The sequence below is a fragment of the Pyxicephalus adspersus genome, chromosome 8 (genome assembly GCF_032062135.1).
Source record: "Pyxicephalus adspersus chromosome 8, UCB_Pads_2.0, whole genome shotgun sequence".
Taxonomy (NCBI): Eukaryota; Metazoa; Chordata; class Amphibia; order Anura; family Pyxicephalidae; genus Pyxicephalus; species Pyxicephalus adspersus.
The window spans coordinates 47,808,561-47,825,095 of record NC_092865.1 but is presented as its reverse complement, the minus strand read 5'-3'; the positions used below and the strand labels follow the sequence as shown (position 1 = coordinate 47,825,095).

The following is a 16,535-nucleotide window of genomic DNA, read 5'->3' as shown; positions in this document are numbered from 1 at the left end:
ACCCCTAACCCTACCACATGCTCCCCTAGTGCACCCCTAACCCTACCACATGCTCCCCTAGTGCACCCCTAACCCTACCACATGCTCCCCTAGTGTGCCCCTAACCCTGCCACATGCACTATTAGTGCACCTCTAACCCTACCACATGCACCCCTAGTGCCCACCTAACCCTACCACATGTACCCCTAGGTCTCCCCTTACCCTGCAAGATGCCCCTCTAACCCTGCCACATGCACCCCTTACCCTGCCAAATGAACCCCTAGTGAAGTCTACAAATGGTCATTACTCAGGCATATCCACCGCTGTCACCATTAGGAAGCCGGTTGCAATGATGTGCAGCCCTGGAGCGAGTGCATGCAGACAGGAAGTGGCTTCAGAGCACTGAGATAATTAAAAAGATGAAAAGGTTAAAAAAAAGTTTAATCTTTAAATGAACCATAACAATTTTTTTGTATGAGCTGATAAAGTCAGTTGAAAAGAGTTTTATTGGATCTCTTGGGGATCCTGGAATGTGTTGGTCACATTACAATCCAGTTTAGCGAAATTAGTTGTCCTTTCTTCCTCAATCACTGTGAATATCCTCTCCCCTCCCTCCCCACTCTTTCTTCCATTAGCCTCACACTTTGCAATTTATTTTCAACTTTTAATGTGCCTGTAAAAATTTGTTGCCAATTTGTGTGGCCTTTTGATACCTTCCTCTGTACAACCTTAACTGGTAATTCTGCCAGAAAGGGTACTTCCTGTCAGAGTGACAGCCTTGCCCATGCTGTCTCCTTGCAAGAGCAGCGTTGTCACACAGTGTTGCAAACAGTTGAGATCATTGCATGTCTGGAAATTCAGCAGTTTTTCAAAGCATTGAAGCGTTCCTTCACAGCATTGAATTGCATTAACTTCAGGCGCAATGAATGCACAGTTGTAGCACAAACATCTGTAGCAGCTGCGTGCAATAATTGTGTCCTATTTTCCAAAAAAAAAAATTTATTTTGAAAGTAATAAATGGAACATTCTCCTCTTTGGGGCATTTGAGGGGAAGGCTTTATTTATCTTCAGGGTTTTATTTTATGGATTTACCTTGATTTATGTTGTTGGATTTCTAGGAAAAAGACGCGCATTGCTTGGCCGCTCATTCGTAGGTGATGCCAAACGTGAAATTCTAGCGGTGTGCTGGAGGGGGGGTGCCGTGTGTGCTGAGCTCTGCCAGGTCTAAGGTTTGGCCCGGGTCACCCCAGATGGTAAGAATGTATCCCAATCTGGTGGCTGCGGCCATTGGCCGATGAATTGTTTAATGCTAATCTGCAGGAAATCAACAAGAACATCGATATTCTCCATGGTTTTTAGATATAAACTTTTGTGTATAGGAACTCCAGATCTATTTTTTTAAAAGATTCTGTATTTGCTTTCTCTGGATTTGACATTGTGTGTGAGGGGGGCTTTATATCCTGAGACCTTTTCCATCAGTTAAATATACCTAATAGTGTTTACTATGGATGAGCATGAAGAAACTCAAACTGCAGCTGTTTGTTTGCCATTTCCTGAACTTATGCTGCTTATTGTTAGGTGTTCTTAAGGTACACAACAGGCAGCGTTTCTATTGGCTGGTTGAGCCTCTGACATCCAGCAGCCAATGGAAACACTGCCCACTTTGCACCTTAACAATGGGCACACAGATGATGTTTACTTTGGTTGATGTTCAACCTCAACCAAGAATGTTCATCTGACTTCAGACAGATTCAACCTGGGCAGATTCACCCATCACTAAACATTATCAGGGATGGGTGAACCTCGTAGAGCCCCAAATAGAGCCCCTAAAATGCTAATAAACCCCTTCATTTTTTCTTCCTCATTGCCTCCAAAGCATTTTTTGGATCAGCGAATCATTGCTAAAATCTTTAGATTTTTGCTGAAATTTTGGGGAAATTAAATGCTCCATTTCACCAATCCCTGGCTGCAAACTCCACCAAACCTCAAGATGCCTGGAAGTAATGCTGGGAATTGTAGTTCCACCACAGCTGGCGATTGATTTATCAGTTTATCGGAGAATCCCAGAGGAATATTTCATGGAAATCTTCACAGCATCCTTGTACACAGAGAATCCTGAAGTGAATGATGTGAAAATCCCCTTCAGACCGCATATTTCGCCTGCACTGTGTCAGTCGCCTGTCAGGGGATTAACTCTCGGCCGTGTGCTGTCTGTTTGGGGATATCCCTGCCAAATTCTGGCTCCTCTGTAGGGATGTCGCATTCTGCACCAATATCTAATATTGTGTCTCATGACATCACTACCTCCAACGCTATAAGATCATTTCAAGGGGCACTTTGATGCTTTGCTGTGGGCTTGTTGGCCATGCCATGGAGGACGACAAAATACATAATGATGTCTTGTTTATTAAAGGACCTATTTACTGGAAGTATCTTTGACATAGCAAACCAATCCATATCCATTGTCCCCAAACACCCAATCTAATACCAAGGAATCCACTGCTGACATTTTTTCCCAGACCAACACTTCTGTAAACAGTGCAAAGGCCCTTCAGCACCAGGGGGGGAAGGCCAAAGTGCCCACATGGGCTGTGTACTACTTGGAGATTCTGTCCCCACCCCTACTTAAGCATTCAAGCTCAGACCAGACAGTAAAAGACGACCCTGGATGATGCCTGAACAAAACTAGCGCCTCTGGTTGGATAAGCAAATGGAGGCATTGTTAGGGGTAGGACTGTGATCTCTGGGAGAGGTAAATCAATACATGGAAATGTTACAATGACACATTGCTGAGTATGCTGCACTTATCATTATTATTATTAAAGAGTATTTATATAGTGCCAACATATTATGTAGTGCTGTACAACAAATAGGGGTTGCAAATGACAGATACAGACTGTGACATATGAGGAAGAGAGGACCTTGCCCTGAAAAGCTTACAATCTATGAGGTAGGGAAGCAGCACACAATAATGGGGGGGGGGGGGTACATTAAACCCTAGGTGCCTTTTTCCTGCTTTGTTGGACTCCAGGTAAGTAGTAGGTAAGTACAGATGTGCGGGTCAGTTTCCGGTATTCCGATCTGTTGAGCTCCCTGAGGATGGCCCTGCTCATAATATATCATGGATCTGATCTGTAACAATAAATCCAATGAACTTCTAATAACTGCAATCTCATTGTTCCAGCACATCACCTACATGAGAAAATATACAAAAGCCACCCCACGTCCCCCTGGCATTTCTTTGTATAGATGTCAACAGAAGAGGATTTGCTGAAATAGTAACAGCGTTTTCTTCTGTTTGATGTGAATGGAGTTTATTAATACTAAAGACGGATAATTCACATTAATTTCTGCTTAGAGCGGAGTCTAATTAAATTAAGTCTCTGGCAGACATGGTCGGGTCGCAGAGGAATTTATATTCTCCTTTGGGAGCTAAATGTGGTCATTTTCTTCCATTATTGTGCGCTTCCAGTGATTCACTCTTCCTTCGCTGTGTCCTCACTTGCACTGATTTGTTCAGCTTTTACAATGAAGCAAAATCTCATTTTATTTGCAATTTTTTACACTTGCAATGCAGAGGACGAGCAACACTGCGATACTGTGAATAGATGTGTTAATGGGGAACTTCAGCTTGCTTTCAACGAGGAAACATTATGGGTAATTATTTTCAAAATTATATCCACGATATTAATCATTATTTAGAGTTATATTTGCTCCATAGGGTGCATTGCGTGATTGTGTATTGTATACATAGATTTCTGAGTGCTCCCTCTAGTGGCCATCTGTGTCTCAGGCAATGTCATTAGCATCTATGCCTAAAGATGTTTGCATCATTTCATACTTTTCCCATCTCAGTGCTTTGGCAGCCTATTTTAGCTACTTCCAGTCTACTTGATCCAATGCTACTAGACTGCTTGTAATCTTTCACAGTGGTGAATGTGACAACGTGACAATGCAGGAGCATTGGAACACATTTGTCAGCCCATACCAGGAGGACCTTCATGGCAGGATCACCTGGGGTTATTTTAATGCATGCTGCAGGTTTATGACCTCAAAAATACCTTTTTGAAATGACAAAGTTTATACAAAGTTTTAGTGAATAGTTTACTGGAAGACGCTGCATATTTCACAGTTCACAAACACCCGCTGCGACCAATTAATCTGAAGTCCTCAGTGCCCGCAGTACTATTACAGGGGGTGGGAGTTGGATTACAATGAGTGACTTGCACAGCTCAGCAGATCCAACACAACTACTAAAACATGATGACTGCATGATATCATCTCATTCCAGGGCACTTCGGGAGGGCAGCATGAGCAACTGTTCTGTAAAAAGGAGCAACAGGGTGATAATTGTTGCTGCAGCCAAGGGAGCATTGATTGTGAAATGAGCTGTCAGGGGCACTTGGAGTGCCTGATTCCTCAGATTCTTGCAGATGGGAAGCAGACAGAGATTAGGATTTATTTATTTCCAGAACATCAGAACATTTCCAGGTCCTGTCACTTTCATCTACGCAACATCTCCAAAATCCACCCCTACCTATCCCCAGAGTCCACCAAACTCCTTGTACACACTCTTATCATCTCTCATCCCATCATACCCACCTCTTCTTACGCTGCCTCTCTTTGTAGTTCTCTTCATTGGCTTCCATTTCACCTTAGATTCAAATTCAAGCTCCTGTGCTTTGCTTTCAAATCCCTCCATAGTTCATGTCTCACTTACTTTTCAGACCTGGTAAAAAAAATACTCTTTCAGCCTCCCTCTCCGCTCCTCCAATGACCTACTAATGACTTCCTCACTCATAACCTCATCACACACACAGCTCTTAGACTTTTCTAGAGCTGCCCCAACTCAGGGTTCTTCCTCATCCTATTAAGCTTCCTCCTACTTTCTGCTCATTTAAAAGAGCACTCAAAACCCATTTTTTCAAACTTGCCATCTTCTGTCTTTTGAAACCCTCACTACCTCCCACCACTACATATCTCCCCTCCTATTGTGTGGTACTTCCCCCACCTCCTAGATTGTAAGCTCTATGGGGCAGGGTCCTCTCCTCTACCTGTGTCACTGTCTGTCATTTGCAACTCCTACTTAATGTACAGTGCTGCATAATATGTTGGCGCTATATAAATCCTGTTTATTATTATTAATAATAATAATAATAATAATAATATATTGTCATTTTTGAAACTGTTACAGAGCAGGCAGACCAACCCCAAATCCTGACATTTTTGGGTTCTGATAATCATAATTGGATGAGGAGATGGAAAGGGGGAATTGTATTCTATTTCTTGTTTTATCATTTATTTTAAAGTAATTTGTTTTATCATTTATATTTAAAGTAAAGTAACCCCACCTGTAGTAAAAATGTAAATGGCACTTAAGGGTTATGCCATTGGGTAGATATGCTTACCTCACCTGGCTGTGCCCATAGCTCCAAGTGACATGATATTGGGAAGAGTGCCAGCTTCTATGGGTGTCTGTGGAACCTGGAGGTTGAAGTAGACTTGGCATCTTATCCAGTGGTACGTCACTCCAAGAATCACACATCGGGACATAGCGTTCCATTGTAAACCCAATGACATGTTCCAAATATCGAGTGCCTTTCATTTATAAACTACAGGTGGGTTCAAAAGAAAATGTAAACTTTATAAGGACAGTTTTGTTTTAAAGAGACCCCATTGCCTGACTATTTATTTTAATAGGTTCTCCTCAAAGTTAACCTGTCAGCTGAAAAGCTAGTAAAATAGGTGTAGGGAATGAGAGAAAGGAGCACAAGTACCCCACATACAATATTCAATCATCGTTCAAGCTGTGGATGAACAATCCCTCATTAAGTGAACTCCCTTGGTAACTTTACTCCATTGATTTCAGGGACTGCTGCTGGGTGCTGTGATATATTATATTAGTGCCGAGTGATATATATATATATATATATATATATATATATATATGTGCAGAATGATATGTTATACCGTAAGGGGTAAAATATAATGCTGTGACTGTGATATAATTTGTGTTGCTAGGATATGCTATTTGCTTCTGTTGGGTGCACTACGTGAAACGTCTGCTGTGTTGGTGCAATGCCCGGAGCTTGTACAGAGTGAAATCTGTAATCAGGTGCCACATCATTATCCGTATAGGGTGTCCAATGTGCTCCAAGGCTTTTACAATTTTGGCATACACAGGGCAAAGCTAAAGCCTAGCAATGCCTTATGTACCTTGGGGTCTAACAAATCCCAGTTTGCTGTGGGGTCTGTATAATTCCCAGCAGTGCTCAGTGTGTCACAGGTTGTGTACACATCCTATCAGTGCACAGTGTACCTCAAAGGTCTGCAAACATGCTAGCACTGTTCTGTTTACCCCAGAGTCTGTAACAATTTTAGTAGTTCCAAGTGTGCCACAGGGTTTGTACACATCCTGTCAATGTCTGATGTGCCCTGAAGTATGTACACATCTTTAGGCGGCCCTATGTACCCTAGGATCTGTACAAATCTTACCAGTCCCCAGCGTGTCTGATTTGCCCCGGGGTCTTTGCACATCCTAGGAGTGCCCAATGTAACCCAGGGTCTGCGGAAATCCTAGCACTGACCAATTTGACCTTGGGTCTGTAATTATCCAAGCTATGCCTGGTATCTCCCAGGGTGTGTACACATCCTAGCAGTGCCCCATGTACCTCAAGGGCTACAAAAATCCTAGCATTACCAGTGTGTCCTGTAATCCATATAATTCCCTGGAGTGCCCAGTATGCTACAGAGTCCGTACTCAGCCTAGCTGTGCCCATATGACCTGGGATCTGTACACATATAATGAGTGCCTAATGAACTCAGATGTCTGTACATATCCTAGCAGTGCTCTATGTACCCCAGGGTCTTCAGAAATACAAGCACTGTCCAGTTTGACCTGGGGTCGGAATAATTCCTAGCCCTGCCCCGTGTGCCCTGTAGTCATCCTGGCAGCATCCATTTTGCCTTGGAATCTGTACTAATCCAAGCTATTCCTGGTATGTACACATCCTAGCAGTGCCCTATGTACCTCAAGGTCTGCAGAAATCCTAGAATTACCCAGTGTGTCCTGTGATCCTTATAATTCCCAGCAGTGCCCAGTATGCTACAGAGTCTGTACCCACTCTAGCTCTGCCCTGTATGCCCTGGAATTTTGTACTCATCCTAGCAATGCCTGGTATGTCCCAGGGTCTGTGCTCATCTTAGCAGTGCCCATTGTGCCCTGGGGTCTGTCCTCATCCTGGCAGTGTGCCCAGGTCTATTCACATCTAATTCAGTGGCTTTCACCTCCTGCTATTTTAGCTGTTTGTTATAGAAAGATTTAGGATAAGCACTGTGTCAATTATGGCAATTTTCATAATTGGTGTTGATCTTAGAACAGTGAAATTTGCTCCTTTTCTAATACTGGTACATAAACTTTAAGCTATGAACATTGACTCTCATCCTGGGAACTCTTTCTTACAGAAGACAGTAAGTAAACTGCACACTGAGAAATATCATCAAAATAATATCTAAAATATATCTAAATCCAAAGTTTTCTTTTTCACTTACTATCTGTCTCCCATTGGGAAGATCTAGTGTTACTTTCTATACACAACAGAAAAGAAATACAGATTGAAAGATTTTCAGTCTACTCTGGGGACAACTCAGAAGTTGGGTGTTGCTTTTAGTTCCAGGGACAGTGGTCACCAAAAAAAGGACAAAAAGAGCAATATAAACTTGGACAAAAACACAATGTCAATAACCATGGTTTCCTGACAGCATTTATTCCATCATAGAAATCCAGGACAAGCCAACATTTTTCAGGGCCATAAAGTACCCTCTTCAACAGGGCTCAGAGTGCCAAATACTTGAAAGTAAATTGCATGGCAAATTCTGGAGTATCTTGTCTTCTTAAACTGTTCAACGATTTCAGATTGCAGTGAGAGGAAATGGAAACACAGATGGTAATAATTGGCATGTGACCAGACCTCTCCCCAATCTATTCCAAACCAAAAAGAAAAAAATTGGCTGCAGTTAGGTTCACTGTCTTGCACTGTTTAATTAATCAGTGGGTTCCATGCCATGCCTGCAGCTCTCCTTTCTCACAGGTATTTAGTGACAACAGTGTACTTTAAATGTAGTGTTCTCCTAAATTTTAATTACCTGCATTATATTTATTAATGTCCTTATAAAACTACCAGGGTCACTCTGCTGCATCTAAAGAGTTCAGTACAAGCCTTGACCTCATCACACGCAAAGCTTCATCAGCAAATTGTATTTTCAGATTATTATTCAATTCATATAATTTAACTAGTGGAGAGAGCGACTTCCCAGCCTTGTACATGGTTTTATATTGTATATTTAGGGGTCTCTGTGGAACGTCAGATGCTCTGGATGACATTCGGACAAATTATGGCAGCAAAAAGCATGAGCGTGCACAATGTCATTTACAAATGGTGTGTTCACAGAAAGGCAATAATGGCCCAGAGAGCTCTGTAGCTTTATTGGTAGCTCATGAGCCACTTGAATCACCACAGGGCCCTGTGTCTAACTGACATCATGCAGTGGAGGCCCCAAATGCACCCAAAACGACTCAGAGCTTCTAAAAGACCAAGCGGATATCAAAGAATCTCTATTAGGATTTTGCTGGGACCTAGATAGGTGTAAACCCTAACAAGATGCCATTTAATTTGCTGAAGTGCTGTATATCCTTAACCAATTTTTATAAAATATTGTTTTTATTTAATGCCTTGTTGCATCTCAATATTTCTGATCTGCACAGCCTCTTTGCTGCCTCTGTATTGCTTTTCTTACTTTGAGTTTCCCAATGGTGATAACAGAAATCTTTACTGGTGTAATGTGCGTTAAAGTGGCCACTTGTGATCTCCATCGGATCTCTGTGCAACAGGCTGTGCACAGCTGGGAGATGAAACAAAGTGTTTTTTCTCTATAAAAGAAGGTTTAGAACCAGAACTTCTATGACATGATCACCAGATTTTGTTTTGTCACAGGCTGCATATTCACAAAACTTTGAAAATGACTTCTAAAGTTGCATTTACAAATTACAATTACATTTGGCTCCAATGGGTTTACATGAATTTTAACTCTTCCTTTTTTCCTTGCAGGGGGCAGCTGTATTAGACTTTACTCTGTGGGATAGTCTGCTACTGCAACCTGTGCTGTGAGTGTCAGGGTCTCCTGCAGTGATTCATATACATGATCCCTGCATAGAGCCGGAATGTCACTGGCTCCAATCATCATTTCAATGAATCCATCACTTTTTAATTTGTTAGTAGAAATACAATCACATCTGTAACTACCCTGCAGGAAGTAAAAGCTGCTGAACCGCCACTTTTCCCCCTTGCTATAATCCACCATAGCACTGCTATGGTGCATTGTAATCACATTCTTGGTTTTCTAATCTTCTGCACTGGTCTGATATGGAGAGCCACAGCAGAATAGAACTTGATGAATTTGCCAATAGATGGCTACAATGTAGCAAATAAATAAACAATGACGATGTCCCATTATGGGAAGTTCCTCCTGGTTCACTGATGAAGTGATGTATGTGAAATTTTCAACTAATCACTGAGCAGGGACAAGCATTGGCAATCACCAGAAATTTCTCAGTCCCATACTAGGTAAAAGTTCGATCCCCCTTCCACATGTCTAAAAAGTTCCAGCATTGCAAAAGTCAAGCTCTTTTGATTGGGTCTCGGTACAAACTACCCAAATACTCCTTGCCCCCCTTCTCCTGATGACAGCACTTCTTGGGGTAAAATGTTTTCATGTTTCCCATGAAGGCCAAATATTAGGCTTGATCCTTGGTTTTGGCTGCATTGCCTTGGCTTTGTTTTGTGAGTCTGTGCAGCTGGTGCATAAATTGGCTCCCCAGCACTGTGCACTCCATACATCCCACATCTGAAATGCTGAATTCCAGCCGTGTGTCACCATAAGGTGAACCTCACTGAAACCTGCAGGTGTGCGAAAATTCCTTCCCCCTAGAATGTGATGACTCATCACCCCGATCCATATGGGAAGCATCTCATCCCGTGCACTGTTCATAACTCGCCACGAACACTTGGAAGAGCATCTTGTATAAATGAATATTTGGCTTCTGTTCAATCGGGGGAAGAGACGCTGTGCTGTCACGCAATCCTCCACCTATCACCTGATTGCACGAGCCTCAGATTTGTGTTTTGTAGAGATCTGTACTTGAAAAATGCAGAAGTAGTATGAAGCAGCCAATCAGATAATAGCTTGCTTCATTTATTAATTATTAAGTAATTAAAGAGTCATCATAGCTTACTGTCTATGGCCAAGCTATATTCATATGTAATGTAGTCTGCCCATACGATTCTAATTTTCTCAGTATCCCCTGGAAAGTTTTGTTGATACCTGTTAATCTTCTAAATTGTAAGCACTTTGGGGCAGGGTGCTCTCCGTCTGTGTCACTGACTGTATCTGTCTTTTATTTGCAACCCTTATTGAATGTACAGTGCTGAGTAATATGTTGGCGCTATAAAGATCCTGTCTATAATAATAATAATAATAATAATATGGCTGGTAGAAACCTTGGACCTTCCTTTGATAAAATCGCTGCAGTGTTGCCACCATTGATACTGCTGTAGCTGCTTAGATTATGACATCATTGATAGCCCTACCAGGGAATATTCATGCTGGGATTCACCCATCTCTGCAGATTGACATCACATTTCTCAATCTAAAACCCTTGCTGAGTTCCTCCACTTCCTCTATAAAGATAGAAAATACATTTATATAAGACATGTTACCTTTCCTAAAAATGCCCTTTTAGTTGAGAATGGAAAAAAGATAATAGCCTGACATGAGTCTAAAGTAAATCTGCAATTTGGAATTGCAGGGGCTGCTAACAATCCTTTGAGACAATATATACCATTCAAGGTAAATGGCTCATTCCAAGCTCCATTGCAAAGTCCTCATGTGCTGATATGGCTCATATGCACTCCTATAATTCTGAAAATTAAATAAATCTCTACACTCCTGGCTTCAGCCGCTTCTCTTGTTTATTAAACAGGGTTCACCATTCTGAAAATCCTGTTTAGCTACCTGTTGCTGATCCAGTTGTTTCAGTGCTGAACCAGAACACATTTTGGGATGCAGAAAGTCAGAAAAAAGTCAGAAGCTCTTATTTGCATAATTGTTTCAGGTCAGTGAGTCCAGCATAGATTTCTGTTTTCACAATTGGGAATGCCATGGCATGGCAGCCAACAGTTTTGCCTGTGATGGGGTTAAGCTATTCTTGCATCGTCTAGCACAGTGTTTCTCAAACAAGGTTCCATGGATCCCTAGGGTCCCCCCAGAGGTTGCTAGGGTTTCCTTAAGCAATTTGGACCTCACAAGTCAAAATAACGTACACCAATGATCTCTTTGGCTATCTGTAAGAGTGAGATACTTCCCACTGGCTTGCAATGCAGCAGACATTTTTCCCACTGACCAACATGCTAATGTACTATGAGCTGTGGATATATTATTTATAGCAGGGGTTCCCTAAGACCTGAAAGTTTTTTTTTTAGGAGTTCCCTATAGTAAAAAGGTTGGGGAAAGCTGTTCTTAACACTTTCTCATTCCTCTCAGCAACAGCGAATCAGATGAAATAAGAAGAATCTGCGCAGCATCAGCACCAAGCACTGTCCAGCCAGCTGCAGACACATGCGCGTACGGCGGCGACATCTAGCGGCCGACTTGCAGAACTGCACGCAGGCTCTTCAACCCCCCTTTGGCAGTTTTATTCATTAATCTGAATGTGACTTGTCATGAGTGGTGAGCACTGCTGGGACTGTCTCCTCCTCACTCTCTGCCGGTCTGCGAGTCGGAGTGCTTCTTCTATAGCAAGCTCTTGGTGTTGCACTCTTGGACATGAATGGGGGCTGCACAGTTCTGCCATAGGAATGAGGAATGTCTAATCAAACTGAGGCTGGGGACTCCTGGTGGATTTTCCTCCCCTCTCATATTACAAGCACTCTGAAACTTGGAGTTTATCCTATGCATCATTGTACAGGCTGGAGCATTGCACTTCTCTGCACAGAAGATACAAGAGCTGAGCTGCAAGAGAAACTATTTGGTGGACATGGATGGGGATTATTGAATATTCTGGACTGAGGACCTTGAGTCAGTGGATGCATGCATTTTTTTATTATCTCCAGCAAGAGAGATCAGATACTTGTTGATGTTTTAGAATTGGGGTCTTAAAGTTCCTTGGAGCTTCCAAAGTTCCCATCAGCTTTGGGCACCAGGAACTTCATGGGCATACACACAGGTATGGTATAAGGTGTTAGTGACCCTGACAGCTTGACCATGGAGAGCTTAGGCAGTGACTTTTTGAATAACTCCTGGGGAAACTACAGCTTGGACAGCAGGAACCAGAGTATGAACATCACCAGGGACCCTCTGAAGAGGAACGAGGAGGTGGCCAAGGTGGAGGTGGCAGTGCTGGCAATTATCCTGTTTTTGGCTTTGGCAGGGAATATTTGCGTCCTGATAGCAATTCATATCAACAGGCACAAACATTCCCGCATGTACTTTTTTATGAAACACCTGAGCATTGCGGATCTGGTGGTGGCCATCTTCCAGGTTCTTCCTCAGCTCATCTGGGACATCACCTTCAGATTCTATGCCCCGGATATCATGTGCAGGTTGGTAAAATATCTGCAGGTGGTGGGAATGTTTGCTTCCACCTACATGCTCCTGCTGATGTCCTTGGACAGGTGCCTGGCCATCTGCCAGCCCCTGAGGTCCCTGCACAGGAGGTCAGACTGTGTCTATGTTCTGATTACCTGGATCGTCAGCTTTCTCTTCAGCATCCCTCAGATCAACATCTTCTCCCTCACTGAGGTGGGCAATGGGGTTTATGACTGCCTGTCCCACTTTATCCTACCCTGGGGGCCCAAGGCTTATATCACCTGGATCACTTTATCTGTATACATCATCCCCGTCCTGATCCTCAGTGTCTGTTATGGGCTCATTAGCTTCAAGATATGGCAGAACATTCGCCTGAAAACCGTCTGCGAGAGCAACCTGAGGCTGAGCAGCAACAAAAGAGCCACCTTGTCCCGGGTCAGCAGTGTCCGACTTATCTCCAAGGCCAAAATTCGGACAGTGAAAATGACCTTCATCATAGTGCTGGCTTATATCATATGCTGGACCCCTTTCTTCTACGTCCAGATGTGGTCGGTCTGGGACCCCGATGCACCCAAAGAAGGTAAGGGATGGCTGCTCCACCATCTTATTGTGTAGTCCACAGCATTTATAGGTAAATCTCTCCATCAAAACTGGTAGACAGTCATTGGTCAACTGGGTACTTTTACCGATTGCCAATTTTTCACCTTGATAGGGCCAAGAGCTGGGCCATGGGGTGGACAAAAAAGGGGATTGCCTTGAGTGCTTCAGGACAAGGGGTTCAAAAAGGGAAAGACCTACAACCTATGTCTGGTAGGGGTCACTCTCTTTGCCTTGGGTGCCTACGGATCTTGGTTCTGCATCATGGATTTGTCAGATTCCATAGAAAAAAGTTATGGCAAAAAATTGCAACCGACCCACCCATCCCTTACCATTCTGCAGAAAATCAGTCAACCCAAAAGCTTCTTTGCGGATGCTGGAGGGCCCATGGTGGAATCTCCAGCTGGCTTCTTGCTGGGTGAGATCTCCGCAGATGGGTACCCAGTTTGGTCCACTTACTGTGGCTGTCATGTAGTTGCTCTTTGCTGGAGATGTAACTTTTTTGTATACCAGAAAGAATGCAGCAGGAGCAGTGAGACTCCAGGCTGTATATTCTAAGAAGCAATCTGTGCAATCTGCTATTTCAGGGTGGATTATGAATTAGTCTTAATGTGATGTGTATGGAGGTATTTGTTGGCCAGGGGTATTTATAACAGGTCTCAGGTGGCTTTTGCTCCAGGCACACATTACAATATCATTTACCTGCATTTCCATGGAATTGTGCTGCAGTGTGCAGGCTACGCACTTCAAATCATTTCCTTGTAACTGTACGATAAAAATTATTTGCAATCGGTGAGTCTATTTATAAATGTTTTCATCCAATGCTTAACCCCAATTCACCCATTTTTCATAATAATTTAAAGTAGAAAAATATATAAAGAGTAAAAAAGTAAATTCACACATTTTTTCAAATTTAAATCCAATGAAAAAAAAAATGTTTATGTTTTTGGTAAAAGTTGGATGAATCTTGAGTGAAATCATTTATAAATACACCCCTTTGTGAGTAAGCAGTAGTCTTACCAATCGGTTGGTAACAAACTCATTGGCACTCCATGTGCAGTGGCGTTGTACTTTGCATTTGTAAAATCCCATTGGGAATTATAACTAAACCTAAGTGCCTGAGCAGTGAAGGATTAACCAGGGACCCGTGGGCATTTTACATGTGAGAAAACTTGCTGGGACTTGTAGTTCTCCAATGGTCAGGGAGATCTGGGTTGCCTATTCTATAATAATTGTACAATTTATCATCTGTTTTATACATAAGCTCCTGGTGAAATTACCTGAGTTGGTGTTGCGTTCCGCTGGCTGCACCCTATGTAGGATTTGAAATGGTTCGATTATCACTGAGCAGCGCTGACAATGCGTCGCTATGCGTGGGGGGTGCAGTCCTGGGATATTTTAACTTATAGTTCAGGTGTTAGGCCGGGTTACACTAAGAATATCAATTGTATATCAATTACTAAAAACCCACAAAAACTACATATCACAATAACATTTTCATTTTCATTTTCTATATTTTTAAATCTGCTGATTCATTTAAAATATTCCCTGGTGATTCCACCATAATGTTCCTGGTTTAGCCACTCCCTGTTATAAGGTGACAACTTTCTGTCTTGCCAGTTTTACTCCTGGGTTGTCACCCAGTCACAGGGGACTAATATAGCATCCTTGGCATGGGCATGGTCCATTGTTGGAAACCCACCCTCACAATTGCCAAACAGACATCACTATGCACACAGAAAGGGCTGCAAGAGATCAGCAGCATTGATGCAACAAGAGGGGAATAAAAAGGTGAAATGAGGATTGTAGGTTAAAAAATGAACATGACACATTTTATGATCAGTAGTGTTTTAGAAAACCAAGTGTCATTGATTTGAAGTTTTATTGTTTCCATATGGATGACGGCTCTGCTGTTATGGAATCCTGTGGGGAAAGGGGGGGGGGCTGTCTATATTTTTTGCCAGCAGCCAGCTGTTTGTGTGTAGATACTACATGCGTGTGCTCTGCTCCACCTTCCAGGTGGCACGCTTCCATGTTTTTGGAACAAACAGTGATATGTTTCTGTGACATGTGAAGTGAGCAGCTGATCCCCTGTTATCGCATTGGTCACTTTGATGTCTGAATGGAACTTGTCCTTATCAGGATGGAGCACACTGGGCAATAATCTAGGGCCCCCATCTTCTTCAGGGGCCCCAATTGACAAAATGGAAGGAGGGTACAGGGAGCTGCAATGCTGTGCATTTGGGTCCCCCACTTTATATTTGCCCAGGACCTAGGCAGCAGGCAGTTTATATTGCTGTATCTATACCTGTTTCATATATTATAAGTCAGTGAGTGCAGAGCTGAACCACTAAAATGTGGGGGGCCTGTTGGTCACCCTTTGGGTGCCACTTTGCCAACAGTCACCACAATAAGGATAAAGTGGCACTGAATTGAAGTGACTGATCAGTAAACAGATGGTTCCCTATGGAGGTGGGTACACTGGAAGCATCTTGTAGTGGTCACATGACTATAGTCAGGGCCGTTAAGGCAAACCCTTGGGGTGCTTCTGGGTCGTAGGTTGTTGCAAACTGCGAGAGACTGGCAAAAAATGCTAGCGGTGCTCTTTGCAGGCTCCTCCCAGCCCTTTACTTATGGGTACCTCTCTGTGTGGGCAGTGATGCCTGCTCATTTTATGGGGGGTGTCTTGCTGTTCTGGGAAGCGGCACCTACACCACTAGCACCATCTATGAATATTGTACAATGTTCCAATTGGTCCTGTTCTTGGCCATTTTGGTGTTTAAACTCTTCATCATCTTGTTGGCTTCTTCATGAAGATTCTTCAGATCTGTAATTAAAAAAAATGTCTAGCAAACCAATACAGATACCAAAAATGTAACTCTAAATGTAACTCTACTCAACATTCAGAAGAAGGAGAACACACACAAAGGTCCTTCAGTCTGTTGGTTGCCCACTCCCAGGCCCCCTGGTGACCCATTTACTAACATCTCGGTGCCAGATACCACAGGGCAACTTCAAAGGTTTTGCAGAGTCTATGTCTTGATAGGTTACATGGGGGACCTGCTTAATTTTAGGAGGGGGTTGAATGTTTTGGGTGACCGGTGTATGTTCCGCGATCCTGTGTCGATCTGCTGCTAACATCTTGGTGCCACATACCATAGGGCAACTTCTAAAGTCCTGTGAAGTCCATTCTTCAACAGGTCACATCGGGGACCTATCTAAAATTAGGCAGGGGTTGCATGTCTTGAGATGTTCCTGTTGACCCATTATGATCTGCTGCTATCGTCTCGGTGCCGCATACTACAGGGCAAATTCAA

At 42.9% G+C, this 16,535-nt stretch overlaps 1 protein-coding gene across 1 annotated transcript in view; it reads left to right on the top strand.

Annotated features, from left to right (window-relative positions):
- The first annotated feature begins 9,238 nt into the window (after positions 1-9,238).
- Positions 9,239-16,535, top strand: part of OXTR (oxytocin receptor) — a 32,707-nt gene continuing 25,410 nt past the window's right edge. Inside the window, exon 1 of the mRNA XM_072420469.1 lies at positions 9,239-13,201. Within this exon, the coding sequence (XP_072276570.1) occupies positions 12,298-13,201 (904 nt within the window). The 5' untranslated portion in view covers positions 9,239-12,297. The remainder of the gene's footprint in view (positions 13,202-16,535) is intronic.